The sequence below is a fragment of the Hippoglossus hippoglossus genome, chromosome 15 (assembly GCF_009819705.1).
Source record: "Hippoglossus hippoglossus isolate fHipHip1 chromosome 15, fHipHip1.pri, whole genome shotgun sequence".
NCBI lineage: Eukaryota > Metazoa > Chordata > Actinopteri > Pleuronectiformes > Pleuronectidae > Hippoglossus > Hippoglossus hippoglossus.
Genome location: NC_047165.1, coordinates 18,821,163 through 18,841,731, shown reverse-complemented (window position 1 = coordinate 18,841,731; position 20,569 = coordinate 18,821,163). Strand labels below are relative to the sequence as shown.

General features: G+C 40.5%; 2 protein-coding genes across 3 annotated transcripts; both read left to right on the top strand.

Moving 5' to 3' along the window:
- The first annotated feature begins 2,240 nt into the window (after positions 1–2,240).
- Positions 2,241–9,135, top strand: mocos (molybdenum cofactor sulfurase). Of its 2 annotated transcripts, XM_034608064.1 has the most exons (15): positions 2,241–2,862; positions 2,949–3,038; positions 3,990–4,056; positions 4,166–4,810; positions 4,923–4,999; positions 5,153–5,352; positions 5,464–5,580; positions 5,665–6,045; positions 6,153–6,315; positions 6,433–6,520; positions 6,923–7,047; positions 8,305–8,401; positions 8,545–8,686; positions 8,782–8,886; positions 8,985–9,135. In XM_034608064.1, exons 1-15 carry the CDS (start codon positions 2,751–2,753, stop codon positions 9,072–9,074), a joined length of 2,499 nt encoding a protein of 832 aa, XP_034463955.1. In that variant the 5' UTR covers positions 2,241–2,750; the 3' UTR covers positions 9,075–9,135. The 2 variants fall into 2 exon arrangements, with proteins under 2 accessions (XP_034463955.1, XP_034463957.1); XM_034608066.1 differs by lacking the exon at positions 3,990–4,056 and having other exon boundaries at positions 4,392–4,810.
- Positions 9,136–12,136: 3,001 nt separating this feature from the next.
- si:ch211-117n7.7 (uncharacterized protein LOC751622 homolog) lies at positions 12,137–18,908 on the top strand. The gene is made up of 13 exons (XM_034608068.1): positions 12,137–12,346; positions 15,255–15,370; positions 15,469–15,574; positions 15,709–15,828; positions 15,971–16,001; positions 16,105–16,150; positions 16,439–16,568; positions 17,778–17,815; positions 17,905–17,984; positions 18,084–18,166; positions 18,290–18,368; positions 18,506–18,627; positions 18,736–18,908. The coding sequence occupies exons 1-13, from the start codon at positions 12,261–12,263 to the stop codon at positions 18,755–18,757; spliced, it is 1,059 nt and encodes a 352-aa protein (XP_034463959.1). The 5' UTR covers positions 12,137–12,260; the 3' UTR covers positions 18,758–18,908.
- Positions 18,909–20,569: the final 1,661 nt, after the last annotated feature.

Below are 20,569 nucleotides of genomic sequence, written 5' to 3'. Positions count from 1 at the left end.
TGAAGAGAAGCTTTGTTAACCAATGTTGCTCTGTGACTAACAACTCGGCATGACTGCTGTGTTCTTCATTCGATTTTCAGAGAGCTTCCTGGCTGCACCGGGCCAGATTTTCTCTAAAACTAAATCTCTCTGTATGAAATCGGTGCTTTGTACTAGGAACACGACTAATTGAGGGCTGGGAAGGACAATGTGGTGTTTGAGTTATTTAGTGATGTTAAGCACAATGTCTTGGTGGGGTGCTTCTCCCCCCCTCACTGCCTCTGCCCTCCCCCACACCAAGCCCCTCTGCCCTAGTAATGAGGCCATACTGGTAACAATACAGCCCTTCTGCACCGAGAAAAAAAATGCATTCAGCTGAGCTTCAAAATGTGAAGGAAATGAATCAGTGAAGCATAAGTGGCATATTTAATTACTATTCAGTGCGTTGCACAGAGACAATGATGGCTGCTGTGAGCCTCATGGCCGTCTATCAGACATCTAAGCAGCTCCACATTACATTCACTCCTCAATACAACTTCTGAGTTATACTTCTATGATTAGAAGGACTGAATGTCTTCATGAGAACAGAAAGATGAAAATAATCCTTTCAAATTACAAGTATATTGCTTTGTATCCTCACTTTTAAAGGCTTCAGCAGGGTTAAGACTGTGTTAGGTTAGGATTTGAGGTTGAGGAACAAAGGTCAATAAAAGTCCACAGAAGTGTAATAAAACTTTCAGAACAGTGTGGCTTTGTGTGTCCAAACTGCAAACACACTCAACCAGAACAAAGACTTCAGAGCTGTCAAGGACACCGCTCCTGACCAAGTGTGTGACAGTTATTTCAGATCAATTCAGAGCCCATGAGATGATCAGGTATTTCATGCCAATCACTTGTGACTAATTTACTCCTTCATGTTCCTTGTGCGACAATGAGATTACAGAGTCATGGATGATATGTAATGGGATTACTGAGAAGTGTTGGTGTTATCAGTTACTGTTACTGCAAGAGGGGTAGATTTCAAATTGGGAATAATCAGAAATATTAAACGAAATGGGGTCATGGTTTTACCTGAATCTAAAGAATAACTGTGATTGATTCGTTTATCATTATCTAATAACACAGCAGGTCTGCATAGCTCTACCATAAAGTAATCATTACACTTGAATAATGTAAACTAATCAATATTTTTTATCGGATTTTAAATACCATAATTTGCATGTGCCTTGTGTGTCAGTTTGTTGATGAAATCAGTTACAGTTGCTAAAAGAAGAGTAGATTCCAAATGTCTTGGAAGGTACAGACTGTAGGTTGCAGTTGCTATCATGCTAAATGGCCACTAAGTGTACATTTTATATACATGTTTCTCTTTCATCAATATATGTGCTCAATTTAAATGTCAAACAGACATCTGAAGATATATTACATTTACCTCTTGGGACTTTGCAATAATTTCTATGCTGTTTTATGATTTGAAATGAATCATATTTGAATTTATAGTGAAAGTTATAAAGTTTGTATAGTGTCATTAATGACTTTAGAATATTTTTTCAGATTTAGGACCAGGATGATGAATAAAGATGGAAAAAAAAGTTTTTATAATTACTTTGGTTACTTAAAGAAGTGTAGGATTTAAGTTTCTTGAAATGAATACCTTGAAATGATTGAGGGACCCGGGGTTCCTTAAATAGATTCATGCAGAACTAATACAACATTTACATGGTGCTACAATGCTTACAATACTACACTAACTTTTCAGGTCTGAAATGGAGAATTTGACATATCACCATTTATAGAAATTACATATATTGTATAGTATGTGTGTCACTGTTTGTCTTTTACCAATATTAATAATGTATGAGTCAGCATAACATGCAGCATATAACATATATTTCAAAAGATAGCAAAACTGGGGGTTTATGTATATTTCCAATTTTTACAGCAAATAGTTCTAAAATAAAAAGCTGTTGCAATATGAAACATTTCCCATATCTCACCATCTGGTGTAAATTCTGAAGCATCTTTAATCTCTGTAAATAGAAATCATAGAACATATTATAACAAAGACATCAAATTAATTCTCAAACATTTAGCAAAATACAAAATTCACAATCCCTGATCATATTTAATTCGATTACATATTACATAGAGTAATTATTTCATGATTAAGGTATATATAACACACAGTGTATGTATATAAAAAAACATGTACAGTAGACATAAATATTATTGTCCAAAGCCAATATTTCAATTCAATTCACTTTTATTTGTATAGCACCAAATCACAAGCCACACGATCTCAAGGTATTTTACATAATAAGGTCGAGACCTTATTATTGAGAGACGCAACAGTTCCCACAACCAGCAAACGCGTGGTGACTGTGTGTTATTATCAACTGATAGTTTAAACTGTCACAGTTAAATCAGCTTTAGTCATAGAGGAAGGAGCACATCTGGACAGACCAGTTTGTCACATGACTGAAGAGCATTTATTACGACACAGTTTCCTCTAAAATGTGCTCTGTGGCTCCAGTCAACTATGTGGGAGTGACTAAAGTTACCGTGTTGTGTGTCAGCAGACTGGTTGAGAGGAGCAGGACTTCGGACAGAGCAGGAGAGTGTGAACCGGCAACTTGTCAATGAGTTTACAGACTGTGTGAGTGTGTGGGTGTGTGTGCGCGCGTGTGTGTGTGTGTGTGTGTTGACATGTCTGTACCCTCAGCAGTCCCACTGTCTGCTCTGTAGCTCTCCTCCTCAGCAGACAGCGATCGATGGCTTTCCACCAACTTTGCTCGTTTGAAACGTTCCTGCAGGTCTGCGGCCACTACGGTTATGGTGGGAGGCTGGAGGAGGTGGTCGAGCAGGAGTTCGCTCGGATCAAAGGTAAAGATCGTGTGCAGACATAGTGGAAGTAACGGGAGAGCGCAGGCTGATCGCTGTAATGGCTGCTGCCCCCCCCCTGTAAACAGGAACCACCTACTTGGATCATGCAGGAGCCACTCTGTACCCCGAGTCACTGCTCAGGAACTATGGCCTGGACTTGTCAAGGAATGTCTACGGTGAGAGAAGTGTTATTTTTAATGTAGCCATTTCTTTTACTGTCAAACACACAATTTAAAGTGTCCAACCAGTGGCGGATCTAGGATTTTTCTAAATCGTGGGCCATGAACGGGCCCTAGTTCTCACATAGGGGTCAATTATATGTCCAACGTCCATGCACAATTCATGATCCAAGCTGCTTTCAGACATGCACTGTACTCTGGAGGGGCTGTATGTGAAAATACAAATGTCCAACAAAGAGGCTCCAGAATTTTTTGTGGAGTTTCACTGGCCAGCCCCCTAGTATAAAGTCCAGAGGATGTCTGAGTGAGCCCATGTGAGCGCACAGCAGGGGATCCTCCACAGGACTCACTGATGATGTTGTTTCAAACACATGACAGTAGCAAAACTGGAAAAAAAAAGGAATCAAATATCTCTCTATCTATCTATATTTTATATGTGTATATAAGTGTGTATAAGAGACAGAGGAAGATGACGAGAGATCTTTTGGTGATAAGGGAAGATACCAGTTTCTAAAACATGAGATCTCTACAGCGGAATTAATACCTTACTTCCTGCATCCGCCTGCTTGACCTCCGCTCACCTGAAACCTCTGGAGATTTCTGGGTTGTTTCTGGGATGCGTCTGAGCGGAGAATCTCCTGCTGCATTTTGCATGTCTGAGCTCATGTCTGAAAACGGCTTCAGTAAGGTGCACACTCCTCATTCTTAGTTTACTGTTAGCTCTCTAACTTTCAGCAAAGCCACACACCATTTAATATATTTTTCTAAATTGTGACTTGTTCAAGCACATTGTGTACTTCAAAAAAGCTTAGAAAATACAAAAATAACAAATTGTCATATTTATTGTCAGTATCAGGACAGGGGCACTTCATGAACCAATCAGAATTGGCCCCCGAACCCACCCCTGGATTCACCCTTGTGTCTAAGTTTTGTTTATCTCCTCAACAGGGAACCCTCACAGCCAGAACCCCAGCAGCAGATTGACACATGACACCATAGAGAGGGTCAGATACAGGTAAAGTCTATTCACGCCCTAATACGCCTTTATAACGGGGCCCTTGTGAGACCCTTGAATTAAACTTTACTGGTTCAAATTATTTAAAAAACAGAACATTTTCTTACAGGATATTGCAGCATTTCAATGCCACCCCCGAGGAGTACTCTGTGATTTTCACTTCTGGTTGTACAGCCGCACTCAAATTAGTGGCAGAGAGCTTTCCCTGGAGGCCGCAGACTGCGAGCGAAGCGGGGAGTCACTTCTGCTTCCTCACTGACAGCCATACCTCTGTAGTTGGCATAAGAGGGTTGACTTCTGGCCGGGGGGTGGTTACCCTGCCTGTCTCCCCACAGGACGTGGAAAACAGGGCAAAGGATGAGCCTCGGGGTGAAGATGATAGTTGCCAGACACCGCACCTTTTCTGCTACCCAGCACAGAGCAACTTCTCTGGGAGAAAGTATCCCCTTAGCCATGTGAAAGGCATCCAAGCAAGACGCCTCTACCCAGCGTGCGACCACCGAGGCCGCTGGTTTGTGCTCCTCGATGCCGCCTCTCATGTCAGCTGTTCCCCTCTAAACCTACAGGAGTGCCCCGCTGACTTCATTCCCATCTCCTTCTACAAGATGTTTGGCTTCCCCACAGGGCTCGGGGCCCTTCTTGTCCGTAACGACGCAGCAGGCATACTAACAAAGTCATATTTTGGAGGAGGCACAGCAGCAGCTTACCTTTCTGGAGAAGATTATTATGTGCATTCAGCAAACATTTCCAACAGGTAAAGTACTGCACAAACCTGCCAAAGCCTTGATATTCTCTGAGTTTACAGTTGCTCTGTAGTTCCTGCATCCTTACCCTGAAATGCAATGTTTTCTTGCTCCCTGATACAGATTTGAAGATGGAACTGTCTCTTTCTTGGGCATTGTTGCCCTGAATCACAGCTTTGAAGCTCTTTATAAGATCACAGGTGCTGTAACAAACCGTGTTGATTCTTAGAAAAACATCTAAAACCTCCTTTAATAGCAAAGTCCTAATAATGCATATGCAAGTTGTTCATATTGAGTAATTGCCTCAGGTTAACATCAACACTGTCCCTGTCTTTTACCCTTTTTGCCTTCAGGGGGCATGCATAACATCCAACAGCACACGTTTGGTTTGGCACGCTACACTTACATGCTGCTGTCAAGTCTTTGCCATGGCAACGGGCAACCGGTAGCTTGGATTTACACCGAAGGCCAGTTTGAATGTCCAAGCACACAGGGTGCAATTTTAAACTTTAACCTAATGGATTCTCATGGATTGATAATTGGGTATTCTAAGGTAAATAACCAGGGAAATAGGACTTATTTCTATTTCATAACAGTTTCAATACGACATGTATGAATAGTTAGTACTTAGGCATATACTAAACTATTCCTCTGCTGTCCTCAGGTGGACAGAATGGCCAGTCTGTACAACATTCACGTGCGCACAGGCTGCTTCTGCAACACAGGGGCCTGTCAGTCCTTCCTCGGGATCACCGATGAGCAGTTGAGGAGAAACCTGCAGGTAAGATCAAGGAATAGGAAAAATGTCAAAGTCTGTTAAGGGGATGAACAGGTAGAATAAAACATTGTCCTTTTTTTCTTCCAGGCCGGCCACGTCTGTGGAGACGGCATCGACCTGGTGGACGGCCAGCCTACCGGATCGGTTCGCGTGTCCTTTGGTTACATATCAACATTTGAAGACTGCCAAAAGTTCCTTAACTTTGTTGCTGAGTGCTTTGTGGAGAAACCAGTCACAGTGGACCAAAAGAAACTAGAAAAGCTAAAAACAACCACAGCGACATCCCCGGGCTCAAATGAAGATCTGCCAACCAAAATTTCTAATGGAGAAATATATAAAGGAGATGAGAAGGAGCCCACAGAACCATCACTGAAGGGATTTGGACAGAGACACTCAGAAAGCCACGGGGAGGCTTATACTCTCACCAGCATCTACATATATCCCATCAAATCATGTGGAGCACATGAGGTCTGAGCACAGCGCCACCCAGTCTCTTTTCATTCCTTTTATTTCTTTCTCTGTCTCTCCTTATTTCTTTTCCTCTCTCTGTTTTGACTGTGCTGTTCTTCATGCAGGTGCACGAGTGGCCGGTGGGACCACAGGGTTTACTCTATGACAGAGGCTGGATGGTTGTGAACACAAACGGCGTGTGCCTGAGTCAGAAGAGAGAAACACGTTTATGCCTAATTCACCCACAAGTCCACATGCCTTCAAACAAATTGCTCCTGCAGGCATCAGGTCAGACAGTCTGTCCGTGGCTCACTGAAAATAAACACACCACTTAGCCGCAGGAAATTTCACCTGCAGGTGAATAAGTGGAAGTTGGTTAAAGGATTTTTTGTTGTTTCCCTGCAGGAATGAACACCATTTCTGTTCCTTTGGAAAACAACGCTCAAAAGCAGACAAGCTATCAGCTGTGCCAGAGCAACGTTTGTGGTGACAGGTGAGTTGGCAAAGTTAAAACATCTGAAAGCAGCCGCTGCAGGAAACACCGTCACATATCATTTGCTCCATATCTTTCACTCATATCAATGCATTTCTCTCACTCCACTGTTCTTGACTCAAGCTCTCTACAGTGGATGGCATTATGAGACCTCTCTTTCTCAGCTTCATATGAATTTCCTGTTTTTTGTTTTATCATTTGTAATGGAAAAACAAACAATGAGCAAGAGACGATATTAATGTCCTCAGACAGATACCTGCATGACGAGTCACTGGCTGAAAACAAAACTTTTTCATCCAGTGATTCTTGGATTAGATGTCGCCGCAAATAGTAAGCAGCATCAGACTCTGTAGATTTCCCCCAGGGCCTACTGAATATAATCGTCCTCCCTCTTCCCCCCAGGGTGGAGACTGTCGACTGTGGGGATGAGGCTGCTTCGTGGCTTTCAGACTTTCTTGGACAGCCGTGCCGCCTGATAAGACAAAGTCCTTATTTCACCCGAGACATGAAGAAGAGGCCGAGCGGAGGTACACTACATATAAGCATTTCACCTGTTCTGTCTGGCTCTTCTTCCTGTGCTTCCTTTACAGATGTATCTGTACAAGAGAAATACAGTGTAGTTGAGATCTTGCATTCCCTCCTGCTGCTTACTTGAAATTTAGAAATGTCATATTTTTCTGCTATTGCAAGTAAGTCTGTTTTGAAGCATTAGTTTATTATGTAAAAGAAAATGAGAAATTCAGGCTGAGGTTGGATAATATATTGATAAATGAGTCCCAGGGTTCTTCTATTCCAGGTAGCTTTATAAGATCATCTTTAACACCTGAACACCACCTGGTGTCACTGACTACATTTACATGGACCTTATTCTAAATGAGACCTCATTTCAATAATGATATTTACATGAGTTGCAAACAGAATACTTATATTCCTGATTATGACGTATACATGTTGACTTAATGTGACTAAGATTGGAGTATTTTAAACGTCTTGATTTGAGTATTGCTTGTTCAGAGTATGTCCTTATTCAGGTTAAGGTATTCAGAAGATTCTGTTTACATGACAGAATCGCAGACTATTGCCTTTATCAGGTTAATATTGGCATATTGCTGTCAGTTTAAACATAGTTATAGAGAATAGATAAAATAGATAGTACCTCCATATGGTAATAATAAGAATGACCTGACCAAATGGACCTAAACGCTGGCACTTCAGTTGTGTGAGGAAAATACATCATAAATAATCTCCACTTTATCATATTCAGATGAACATATTTTGAACATGAGAGGTGTTGCTGATGAATGTGGCAAGGCTGTGAGGATATGTCAGACAGAAAAAGACTGATGTATGGACCTAACATCAGACAATATGAATTTCTAGTACATCAGAGACTCTAATATACAGAGGAGGCGATCAGCACCACTGATTTATATATGTAGTTTAGTGTTCATGTTACAATGAGCCAGTAAACTGTATAATGTCTCCTGGCTCTGAAGGGAGCTGCCAAGTCCGGGAATATTACCATGATGATGTCATGAATCTCAATTGATCCTCTACCATAGTTGCTATATCACAAAGTGCTGTATATTTATAGTAATTACTACTTCATGTATGTTGATATAAGTTTTGATCAATATTGATAAATGTAGTTTTTCTACCTTCTATATTACATTAGAACTGAGTTTGCAGCCTCTTTGGGGATGCACATGGCTGAATCCAGAGATCCGAATGTTTTGCTGAAGTCAGATAAATCACTGGAGTAATATGAAGTCTTTCCGTTCTAGCTGCCACCTCCACATCCCTGTCCCTGGTGAATGAAGCTCAGTATCTCATGATCAACCGTGCCAGTGTGGAGCTCATTGAGAAACAGATGAGCCGCAGGTTTGAACACAGAAAGTGTTATTAAAAATATGCAGTGAAAAACACCGGAACGCACGGACACCCAAATGTTTTTGCATTACAGTGGATCATTTACTTGGGGTGGCAAACTAACATGCAATTTCCACATCCCCTCTTCTCCTCAGTCAAGACTATTCTGAGGGCGATCAGCTCCTTGACACACAGAATGTCATTAGCCGCTTCCGAGCCAATTTAGTCATCACTGGAGTCGAACCATTTGAGGAAGATAATTGGTCACACTTGATTATTGGCAACACTCGATTCGTGGTGAGCTGACACTTTGAGATAAATGTTGAAATCTCACATGCATTAAAAGCGGATTTTTCGAAAATGAATGTGCTCCCTGTGTGATTAACCCGAAGGTCGCAGGTCAGTGCGGAAGGTGCCATATGGTGGGAGTAGACCAGGAAACAGGGACCAAAACAAAAGAGCCGCTTATGTCTCTGTCCGCTTACCGCAGAGGGAAGGTCGGTCAAACTTACTTCCTCTCAAATGTTATGTTTGTGCCAGTGTGTTTGCACATGAAAGGTGCGATCACTCTGCCTGTTATTTTGTGAATTTTTAGGTGACTTTTGGTGTGTACCTGACCCATCAGCTACAAAAGGGTTCCCTCTCTGTTGGCTGCCGCATACACCCTGAGCCACTCACTTCGTGAAGAGGTCATCTGCATCAACAGCCTCTTTAATTTATTTTGGTGACATCTTTGGTCCTCACCACTCACGCCCTAGATCACATGTCATACACTGTGAGGACCTTCTGTAGATGGCGCTCTCTCAGTGGCATTTGTTCTCTGAAGTGTCCTTGTCACACTCAAATTTGATTCCATCCAAGTCTGATTTGATGGAGAATGTAATGAGATTTTTGTATTTTTTTCCTCCCATGATTATGTTCTTTAAAGCATGTGTTGTAAAGTAGATTTGAAGTACTCATTGCATGACAAAATTACAATTTGTATATGTTGCTGTTATTTTTTGGCAAAAACAAGTCAGGCTTGATGCTTTAATCACAGTTCATGTTAACCTCCCAGACAGCTCTTCCACTGTGTTCACCCTAGGAGGTTTATATTGCTATTTATTCCAAACACAACACCACTCTAACTGCTGCCAGAATTCAGAAACATGTTGCTCGCTTTAATGAAAAAAACTACCAGAAATCCAGTGCTCGGTACATACTCCCAAGTGGTGCTGAATTGGACATAATATTTTATGCCAGGACGTGTAATAATTTGAAAAGAGCAGTAAGGTTAGGTTTCATGGCCAGCAGAAATGTTATTCTCAGAGTGATGTGCTCGAATATAAAGTATATATGTGCTGTACTGATCTGTCAGTGTCTGGTAGTAAAACTGGTCCTATGTGGCTCACCTATGGTGGAGTTATAGAAAGAGGTGGCTGCTGGGTATCCCAAGGTTTTGTAATGCTGATAGCAAGTTTGCCAGTGTGTGTGTGTGTGTGTGTGTGTGTGTGTGTGTGTGTGTGTGTGTGTGTGTGTGTGTGTGTGTGTGTGTGTGTGTGTGTGTGTTTTCAATTGTATTTGTACAGCGCCAAATCATAATATACATTATCTCAAGGCACTTTACATAAAAGGTCAAGACCTTAAAATTTAGGTTAATTTATTAATTAATTAATGTTTGAGTGTTTAAGTGTGTGGTGGTCCAATTATTACATATGTTTTGGGGACCTAAATCTGTTTACATCAGGGTCCCCGGCAAAAATGGGAATCATTTATTTTCACTATAATTTCATCCAAGTGACACACTGAGAGAATGTATGACTATTTTGGTCCTGAATTTCATTATCTTCCTGAAATAAACCATCTAAAACCAAATATCTTGTCAAATGGGGGTCAAAGGTCTACTTCGTGTCAGTAAAGGGGTCAGAGCCACATTATGGGGACTTGTCTTCCTTATGGGGACAGTATTTAAGTCCCCATATTGTAAATTATTCATTTTATAGGGTGAAGACATAGGTTAGATTAAGGTTAGCGTGAGGCTAGGGGTTAGGCCTAGTAACTAAGGTTAAGGTAAGTTAAGGTTAGTCTCCAAGAAATCAATGTAAGTCAATGTAATGTTCTCTAAAGTCATGATTGTGTTTGTTTGTGTGTGTGACAATATTTAAAGCCCTTACAAACAAAAGCTGAATTAAATATAGAGGGATGACAAATTTTGGAATTGCCCATGTAAAGTGTCTTATTTAATATTTTGATGATGTGCGACGGGCACCGTCTAATAAAAGTCACTCCAGAATATTTCAGTTTGGTTGAGATCTGGTGACTTCATAGGCCATCGGAAATGATTCACATAATTTCAACACTCGTCACCTCCTTCAGTGACTCATTCACTCTGGTTCTCCCTTCAGTATATTCACTCATCTCTACCTCCTACTGGTGCACAGTCTGTACAGCAGTGTGTGCACCCTGGCAGTGACTGTTACTGAGAAGCTGCTAATTGATTTTAATCAGCCGTGTTTTGTTTATTAAAAACAGACAATTATGTGTGAAATAATTTAATTAAAAATAAAATTTTGAATAAATAAAAGCATATTTAAAATAGTTGTATAAGTATGGCATGTACTGCATATGTCCATATATAATGTCACAGTTTAATTTGTAAAATAAAGAATGTTTTTTAATCGCATTGTAAGATACTTTTTTGTGTCAAGTGACTTTCAGTGCCATACCAGTACAAAGAATGTGTCAGATTTAATCATAAACCGTCAATAAACATTGATGACACATCTTCACTTCCTCTCTCTATTCAGAATCGAAGCCAATTATCCTGTATACGAACGCTGCCATTTTGCGCATTTGAAGCCATAGTCTATACAGTAGCATAGTCTCGCCCATACACGTCAGTCACAGCTGTCATCACAGCATTTGACCCAGTTTTTTTATCAAGATTCAAATGCACAGTAAAAACAGGCGTCACACTGTACAAATCTTACTTTGCTCGTCCTCCTATTGCAACAGAAATAAGGATTAAACACAAGACTAGTTTACTAATGAATAGTATATATACAGTACATACATACACACATATACACATACTTGTGTATATATATATGTATTTTGTACAAAGATCAGCAGCAGTGGAATCATAAAGTGAACAATATTTGATAGGTCACAAAGTGCATTGTGCATTATTGTTGTGTGTGTTATTGTTTCCTAAAGCTCTACAGTCACAGTGGTGTAAAGGAGCAGTGTGTGCTCCTGGGCCTGACGGCCTGTGGGTAGAAGCTGTTTGCCAGTGTTGTTGTCCTGAACGTCAACACTTCTGCAGCGAGTGTGAAGAGGCAGTGTTGTGGATGTGTGCGGCCCCTGATGATGTTGTGTGCACTACTTCTATCATCATATAACTCATTAAAACCAAAAATAATGGAAAAATTAACACTTGAACAAACACCAGTGTGATACAATTACCATTCTTTGTAAAAATGTATTTGACTTGTGCTTTGATTTTTCTTTGGGAGGGGGGGGTCCATGTCCCTTCCACTAACATGGAAGAGGCAGGATTTATGACCTGTACTGCAGCCAGCCACCAGGTGGCGATGGAGACACATTACTTGAGGTAGCTGACATGGACTCAGGGATCAAGCTAAGAACAGTATACAGTGTACTGTGCTGCCCTTAAGGTGGCGTCGAGTGCAACAGGTATTGTGCTTTGTGATAACATGATATAAAGCAGCGCTACCTTAACAAGCACTGGTTCCTCCCCTTCCTCGTGTTTTTACTGTACTTTGATCAAACTTGTGATCGCTGCTAATCAACAGTCAGAGAACTGTGAGAAGTGAACATATATACACATATATCATATATATATAATCAGTGTGACTGACGAGGAGACGCCATGAAGAGACGAGTGGTTCAAAAGACTCCTTCAACTTCCGGAGTGGGAGCAGCTCAGAGAACTAAGCAGAGGAAGGAGGAGACCCTGTGAGTTCACTAGATTACCTCTCTAACTATTTACACATATGTCAGTCACTGTGGATCACTGTTTTTACTAGTTTGCATTTCGAACGAAACAAGAGAATCCAGTTTAAAGGTTTTAAGTTGCAGCGGTTTAGTGTCTGACATCATGTTTCACCCACTGACTTATTTACAGTTATAGTTAGAATAAATAATGATTGACTCAGGATCCAAAGACCACAGTTGTTGTAAATGTGACACTGATCAGGTTGGTGAGATGTAACAAAGGACTTTCAAGTGCATCTTTCATGTATCTGTACTTTACTGAAGTAGATTTGTTTTCAGGTACTTTATACTTCTACTTCATTACAAATATCAAACAAATACCTGCGCTTTCTACACCACAACATCTTTGCACTGCATTGTATTTCATATTCATATTATTTCTAATGTGAAGTTAAAAGTTTAAAAGTTATCAATAAGAAAAGGGGAGTTGATCCAATCAGGGCAGGCAGGTAATATTAGACCCCGCCTCCCGCAGCAACACATCTAAAATGGATTCAGAAGAGCCCCCCACTGAGAGCCAGACATGATGTTGGAGGAGTCCATTGCATTAAGGAATAGGATACACTCAGCATTTACTTTTAGTTTTAATATTTAAGTATATTTAATAGCAAGTGACCCAGCCCAAGCTTCCTATCATAACAAGTGTCTATGCCAACCTAACAACTGTACTGTTTCACAGATTCAGATCAAGATTCCCATAAAAAAACAATTTTTTCCTTGATTTGACCCTCTCTGGTGGATCTAAAATCCATTTCAGCAGATGAATAGCAAATTTGATCTGGAAAAGTTTCAATGTACAAAAAATTGTGCTATCTCATATAAAAGTATAATGTTTTTATATTTTGATGACTGAGAATTTTGGGTCACTTTAGGAAAAGTCATCACATTTCAGGCTAAAGGAATCACAATAAGAGTGTCTTTACTGCTGTCAGATCTCAATAAGTTATGTGTGTAAGGGTGAAAACTGCATTTACAACACAAAGTGCGAAAGTGAAGGATTCTGAATTTCTGGTGCATCCCTACAAAAAGAGTTTGTCCAGAAGACATCACACTGCAGGTGTTTAGTCATTAAAAAGTCTGATATGAGCTCATTGCCAGCTTCAGAAAAAGATCTGAATATCAAAGTGAGTAACTGTGGACAGATGAGACCACAGTCTAATGGTTGCTGGAATAAACCAACTCCTCTGTGTTTCCCTCCGAGCTCTGTGGAGGAATCTGTCTTGGACTAAAAGGGCTCTTCTGGCTGATGAGAGTGTTAATGGAGGGGGAGGGATGTATTGTCCATTAATTGGTAATAGTCTGAATAGCTTCCTCTTTTCTCAGTCGCTGGCTTCAGGGAGTCGAGGCCTGTCTCCAACGACCGCCTGCCCTCCTTAATAGATTATTCAATTACTCTCTTCTATATTAATGTTTCCATATTAATCTTGCAAGGTGAGACATGTGCGGAGCAGCTCAGTATATACCAGTGGGCGTAAGTGTGCGTCCTCATGGAGGTCTATATCTGCTGCATCGGTTTCACCATCTCTTTAATGGCAGCTGCTATTTAGAGGTCATTTTTTCTCAAGCTTTGCCTCAATGCAGCTACAGGTGCTTATTTCTACACTACTCACAACTCTACTTCACCCTGAAACTCCTTCCCTTTACTGATGCACCTCACAATCCCTGAATCACCCAAAGTCACCCCTCTGCAGCTGAACTGAAACAGAGGTTGAGCTGAGTTCAGATGTAAAGTGGATGAAGAAGAAAGTTGGGATTTAAAGATTAGCAATGTTGCCTGGTGATGATTTGGTGTCTTGGCACTTCAGATTGGATAGGTATTGATTAGAGAGTTTGAGCCGATCTAGTATTGAAGAGGGCATTTCAAATCATCAAGAGGAATGACAATCAGAGGAGGCCAAGGCCAAACTGTCCCCTTAAATTCAAGCAAGCTGCAGAAAATGTCAGACACTCGTAGATATCAGTCCCCTAAACATAACATTATTCTTTGAGAAATTAGTGAAAATGTAAAAATAAAAAATTAAAAACAGCCTAATCTCACAATGTTAAATTAAGTGATAAAAACCTTCTGGAACTGCCCTTTTTGCAGATCTGCATCAAAATAAAATGGGTTCTTTAACGGCAAATGACCCACCCTCAAAAAAAGGAATATGCACATCCAGTAAAAAAATCTATAGATATGTGCTGGATCAAAAAAATATAAATAAATAAAATGTTTGAAAAAGAGAAAATACACACACCTGAAGCTCCTTATATTTGCAGGTGATGCTTCAAGCTCTTTCCCAGACTTGTGATTTCAGTAATACAGAATGTATACATATCATAGTACATATTGTAATTAATATATATAGAAAAGTAATGCTCAAAATATAAACATGCAAAATGTAAGATTGATTGGTTTGGTATTCCATAATACATTCATAACAAATTCCAGCTAAATAGTTGTTATAAATACTATCAGTATCCATGTCTCATTAAGTTTCATGGAAATCTGTCCAGTAGTTTTTGTGTAATCATGCTTGAAAACAAAGACATTAATGAACCTACCAACGAACAGGGGCTGAAAACATAACCTCCATGGCCAATGTAAAATAAACAATAATAACTATTGTTAAATGAACAGATGGTGATCTGTACTTATTGACACTTTACCTATATGTTCTTGTTGGGCTTAATTATGAAACTACAATACAACAAATATTCGAGTCGGAGCAGACCACCTCTGGATGTGGTCGGTGGTGAGTGATCAGTGTTGTGATTGGATTATCAGATGTTAACACCAGGTGTGAATAGTGCCTCAGAGACACCTGGAGGCTCCTTAAGATAAAGCTTGGATGGTTAATAGTCTCTCTCTCTCTCTGTCTGTGTCCAGGTCCCGATGGTGGCTGAAAAGAAGCTTATTGGCCGTCTTTGTCGTCTTCATATTGGTGCCCGCCTCGCTGACAACACTCCCAGATTTAATTCAGCACTTTGTTTACACTCACAGAAGTAAGAGAACAAAACCCTGTCTGCCTCTAGCAAGCACTGTGAATCCTCCACTTGCTCACAGAAAAAGGAGCCCACCTCTCTTCTTCTCCTTTTTGTAGTCAGGCTGCCGTTCTTCCTTGACCTCCGCCAACCTGCTGATCTCTCCCTTAATCACACAATCAACATGTACTTAACATCAGAGAAGGGAATCTCCCTCGGCGTATGGTGAGTACAAGCCAAGTTCGACCGTTTCTTTCTCTAGCATTGGTGTAAAAAGGCAAAAAGGACAATACCCGTTTTTTAATGATCTAATTATCAGTCATGTCTCTGAACCAGTTTGTGGTTTCAAACTGTTCAAGGCACACTGTCCCTGAAAGTCGGTGGAAGGAGGCACGGGGGAAGGACTTGGCGTGGTACCAGAACACTTTAAGCGATGGAAGGCCAGTTTTCATATATCTTCATGGGAACACGGGCACAAGGTATAATGAATAATGCATTTGTCCTATAGTTGGCTCCTGCAGAGGCAGAGAGAAGGTGTTCCACACCACTGGAAATATTTTTTCTTTTCTCCAAAAACACCAATTTATTGGCACTTGTGTTGTGTCTGAATCATTCCAACAGGGCAGCCTCTCATCGGGTGGGAGTGGCAAAAGTGAGTGACCAACACCACAAACATATTGTTTTTATGGCACTCTAATAAAAAATAACGTCTCAGTAGCCATTATGATGATAAATAAGCCTTTTTATGTCAACAGATATTGAGTTCACTTGATTTCCACGTGCTGGTGCCTGACTACAGAGGTTGGTGCTGAGTCTTCTTTTAAACATGATTTCCATCTCTATGTTTCTTTCCCCTCTCACTGATTGTAACACACAAGCTTCTCACATTGGTTTAATATATTCACGATCACTGTAGAGTCACTGTGCAGCTTGATCACCTGCTTGTTGTGAGACAGTTACCAGACAGTAGTTCAACTGAAGGTCAGCCTCTAGTGCAGGTTCCCCTCTGAGTGACTGCCACCTTGTGGCAGAGCGAGGCAGCTGCGTGATGTTTCAGTGAGCAGCAACTGACATGAGAAACTCTGGCAGGGTTTGGAGACTCCACTGGGGAGCCGACTGAGGCCGGACTGACCACTGACGCCCTCTACTTGTACAACTGGGTCAAAGCTCGCAGTGGAAACAGCCTGGTTGTCTTCTGGGGACACTCTCTTGGCACCGGGTGAGACGGAAACAACTCAAAATCCGTCCACTGCTGTAGAGCTTGTGCACTGTATACTATTCTGATTTCTCTGATTGAAGAGATAAAGAAAATAGCTCAAAAAACACAAACCTTCAGAAAACTGAAATTCAGCACAAGAACCAAAGATCCAAAGATTTCTCTAAAATAGTGATTAGTTACACAATTGAGTATCTTAAATTATTTAACTAATGTGGCTCATGATTGGAGCATGTTAAGGAGGGGGTTAAATGGGTAAGACCACAAACACAGTTAAGTTTGACAACTCACGCTTCAAATAGTTATTGCAGCAGCAAAACATAGTCAGAGTTTGGCCTGAAGGCTCTGACTGGGGATATAAATATAATATATTTAAACCCTCTGTCGGAGCCTACAGGTGGATGCTGCTGGGGTGGTGGAGGGGCTGAATCAACAGGCAGCGATACTGATGCAGGGCAGCAGAGGCATTGATAAGCAAAGGGAGAGATGGGAAATCTTTTCAGCTTAAATATACCTCCACATTAGGAGGGTGTGCATGATAGGGGATTGTAGCGAATGAGGCATGTCACATGATTAGAGCAGAACTGCCTGAACTACCTCGCAAGTGTCGATCCATTTTGGACTGACGACAGTCACACACACAGAAACACAAAAAATCAAAAACACAGTGTAGCAGGTGGATCTTGATACAAACTGCAGAACAATCTCACCATCTTGAATTTACAGTTTCTACTAGAAATAGTATAAACTGTAACTGACTATATATATTTGCTAAGTAAATCATTTAATTTTAATTCATACCAAACAACTGATTATCTGTAGGTAAAATACATCATACATTCATTCTCAGCTAAAATGAACCTGCCACCATCAGAAGTAGTTAAAGAAAAAACTGAATTATTGATAATAATAATAATTTTCTGTGGTTGGTTTCACCTGTGTCTGATGAAGGATGATGCAAAAACTACTAATTTGATTTCCACCCAAACTTGAGGGAGGGATGGGGCCTGATAGAAACCAGTTAAATTTCTTGACAAATGCAGATTTACGGGCAGATCAAGGATTTTTTCACTTTTTTTTTTCTTTGAGACCTAGACCATCCTGTGCAGGATTGTTTGTCCTTGGCGGAGGTTTGCTCTTCAGTGAGCTAATTGTTGAAGTTATAGACAAAATGTAGAAACTGAGGTTGATGTTTTTCCCATCTCTTTGCAGTGTGGGCACCAACACTGCAGCAAAACTGATTGAGCAAGGTAAGTTATGCTACCAGTGAACTTTGTCAAATATAAATAAGTGGAAGTAACTTCTAAATTTTAAAATGACAACGATTTCTTGTTTTCAGGTGTAGTTCTTGACGGTGTCATCTTGGAGGGTGCATTTAATACTGCTAGACAGCCGATTACAGATCATCCATTTACTTGGGTAGCTTAATCTAACTTTTGGTATTAGATTTGTAAATATCATGGCGCTGCCACTGCATTACACAAAACCCTGACATGTTCTATTTCTTCCTGTTCGAAGTATTACTGGAAACTTCCAGGCACTGGATACTTTTTCCCGGAACCATGGGCAGAAAACAAGTGTTTTTTTCCTACTGAAGAAAAGTAAGTTTTCATGAACTCATGGTTAATGACAAATATGAGCTGATGCATGATATCAAACACTGATTAACAAATAATGCTGTTACTACCAGTGAAACAGTAATATGTGTCTTTGTGATCCCGCAGTTTGAAGAAAATGAAAAGTCCAATACTTTTCCTTCATTCAGAGGACGATCACCTAGTTCCCATTCAGATTGCTCAGCAGGTACTTCTGGCACAGAGAGCTTCTTTTCATCTATGGAAACTGAGGCAGTGATTAGAGCTGGAACAGATAAAAGTGTCTTCTGTGGGATAACTTTTTTGTTTTCGGGGGACTGAACTTAATTTGCCTTTCTGTCCCAGATGTACGAGGTGGCAGTGAGTGCCCAGAATGCAGAGCAAGTGAAGATAGTTTCATTCGATGGTTCTCTGGGGTACCTGCACAACGGCTTGTACCGAGACCCTAGTGTGCCTGACATCATTAAGTGAGAAAACATGTCACTGATAATGCTTCAAGTGGTTTTATTCTGGGATGTTTTATTTCTACCACATGTGTTTGTGTATCTCATCATGTCTCCATTGCTCCTCTGCAGGAACTTTGTGCTGTCGTTGTAATGAGGGCAAGACAATGGAAACCGAAAAACCACGCCACATTCCAGATGATTTCATTTCAATATTTTTGATTTGTCTTTACTGCTGCATATGAATAAATATATGATCCACAATGTTTGTGATGAATACAAATACAATTGTTTAGGGGAATCAATAGCTGTAAATTTAATTTTTAAAGTTGCAATTGCTTAGGAAGGATTACATTCTTAACTGCTGTTTTTTTTATTATATCTGTCAACAATAAATCATCCTGACTTAACAGAACTATGAACAATACTTTGAATGTGAATTATTAATCAGATGAGATGTTGCTACAGCAAGGGCCCTCTGCTGGGTGTGTTTGTGTGGTGATAACGTTAATCTATAACACTAGGTAATCACTTTATTAATCCAAGGCTTCACATGTCTATGTTTATCAGTAACATTTCAGAATAATACAAGAAGAAAAACGAAAAAACATCTGACCCCTGACCTGGTTTCAGGAAAACACACAATCTTAGTATTCTGACTGCTGTCAGTTCAACCATATATTCAATTATTCATACACATTTAAATAATCTCTGTTCATATGTAACAGCAGTTTATTATAGTAAATATTGTTTATTCTGTGAAACCAAAATGTAAAGATTTATAAGTTAACCTGTGGTAATCACATAGACATTACACTCACAAACTTTCCTATGCTTCATGCTTACAACAAATTTCATTATGTTAGATATTCACAGAGCAGTTTTTTCTTTCCTCTGTCCATTGTAATACACCACTACAGCCTAATCTCTACCAATCAAACTCAGTGAAGAACATGGGGAGGTATCATTCAATAAGGTCCAGCAGTGATATGTATATAAAACTAAATTTTGGTGAGGATCCAGGAATTTTTCTTTCTTCATGTGTGACAGGTTGTTGTTGATTTCAAGTAATTCGTAGATCTTGATGAAAAAATCGGAGATGTTTAGGATTGATATGTATGAGTGTGTGCAATTGGGTGCAAATCGAAACAATAACCTGGATCTAGTGAATTTACAAGTGGTTTCATGCGGAGACTGTTGGGCCTTGGCAGAGGTTTTGCGCTCCACTGAGTCCCATTCTAGTTTCAGGTATGTATCTCAATATTTGTATTTGTAAATAACATTTTAAAGCTCAGGAAGTCAGATGTTACCTGTCAAATAAGAAAGGCTTGAACTAGTATTGTCCCCCAGTGAAAGAGAAATTAAACTGAAATACTGCTGTAGATTGAGCATTGTGTTAAATAAAAAACTGCATGCCAATTGTTATTAAACTTGGGTGTTGTGGTTCTGATGAGTTAAACTAACTTTATCACAGAGTTGCAAAGTGAAGCCTCTATGGGTTTCTGGTAGTGGGAGATATCGTGTTTCTTAAAGCCTGTCTATTAGTGGACTTTTAAATGTTTTAAATGTTAACTCTGGTATAAGTTTCCTGTGTTATCCTCAGGGGAGCATGACAATGCAAAGCTCACAGAAAATCATAGGTGGTGGTGGCTGTTGTGAACACTTTAAACTCCACGGGTCAGTGTGTGAAAGGTGTGATATTGTTCAGAGCCGTGCGGAGGCCTCGGGAGACGGTGCAGGCGGTGAATGGAGCGGGTTGCGTGGGGCTGGGATCGTGTTTCCTGCAGCAGATCCGTCAGTCACACGCTCCAGCTCCGGTCCAAGCAGTCGGATGACGTGGCTGAAGGTTGCGGACGCTGCGCCGACACGGTTTCTTTACTCACCGCTGCTCGGCCCTCTCCCCGCGCTGATTGGACGCTTTGAGCCACGTGACTCCACTCGGCCAATCCGACGTGCGTGCGTTGAG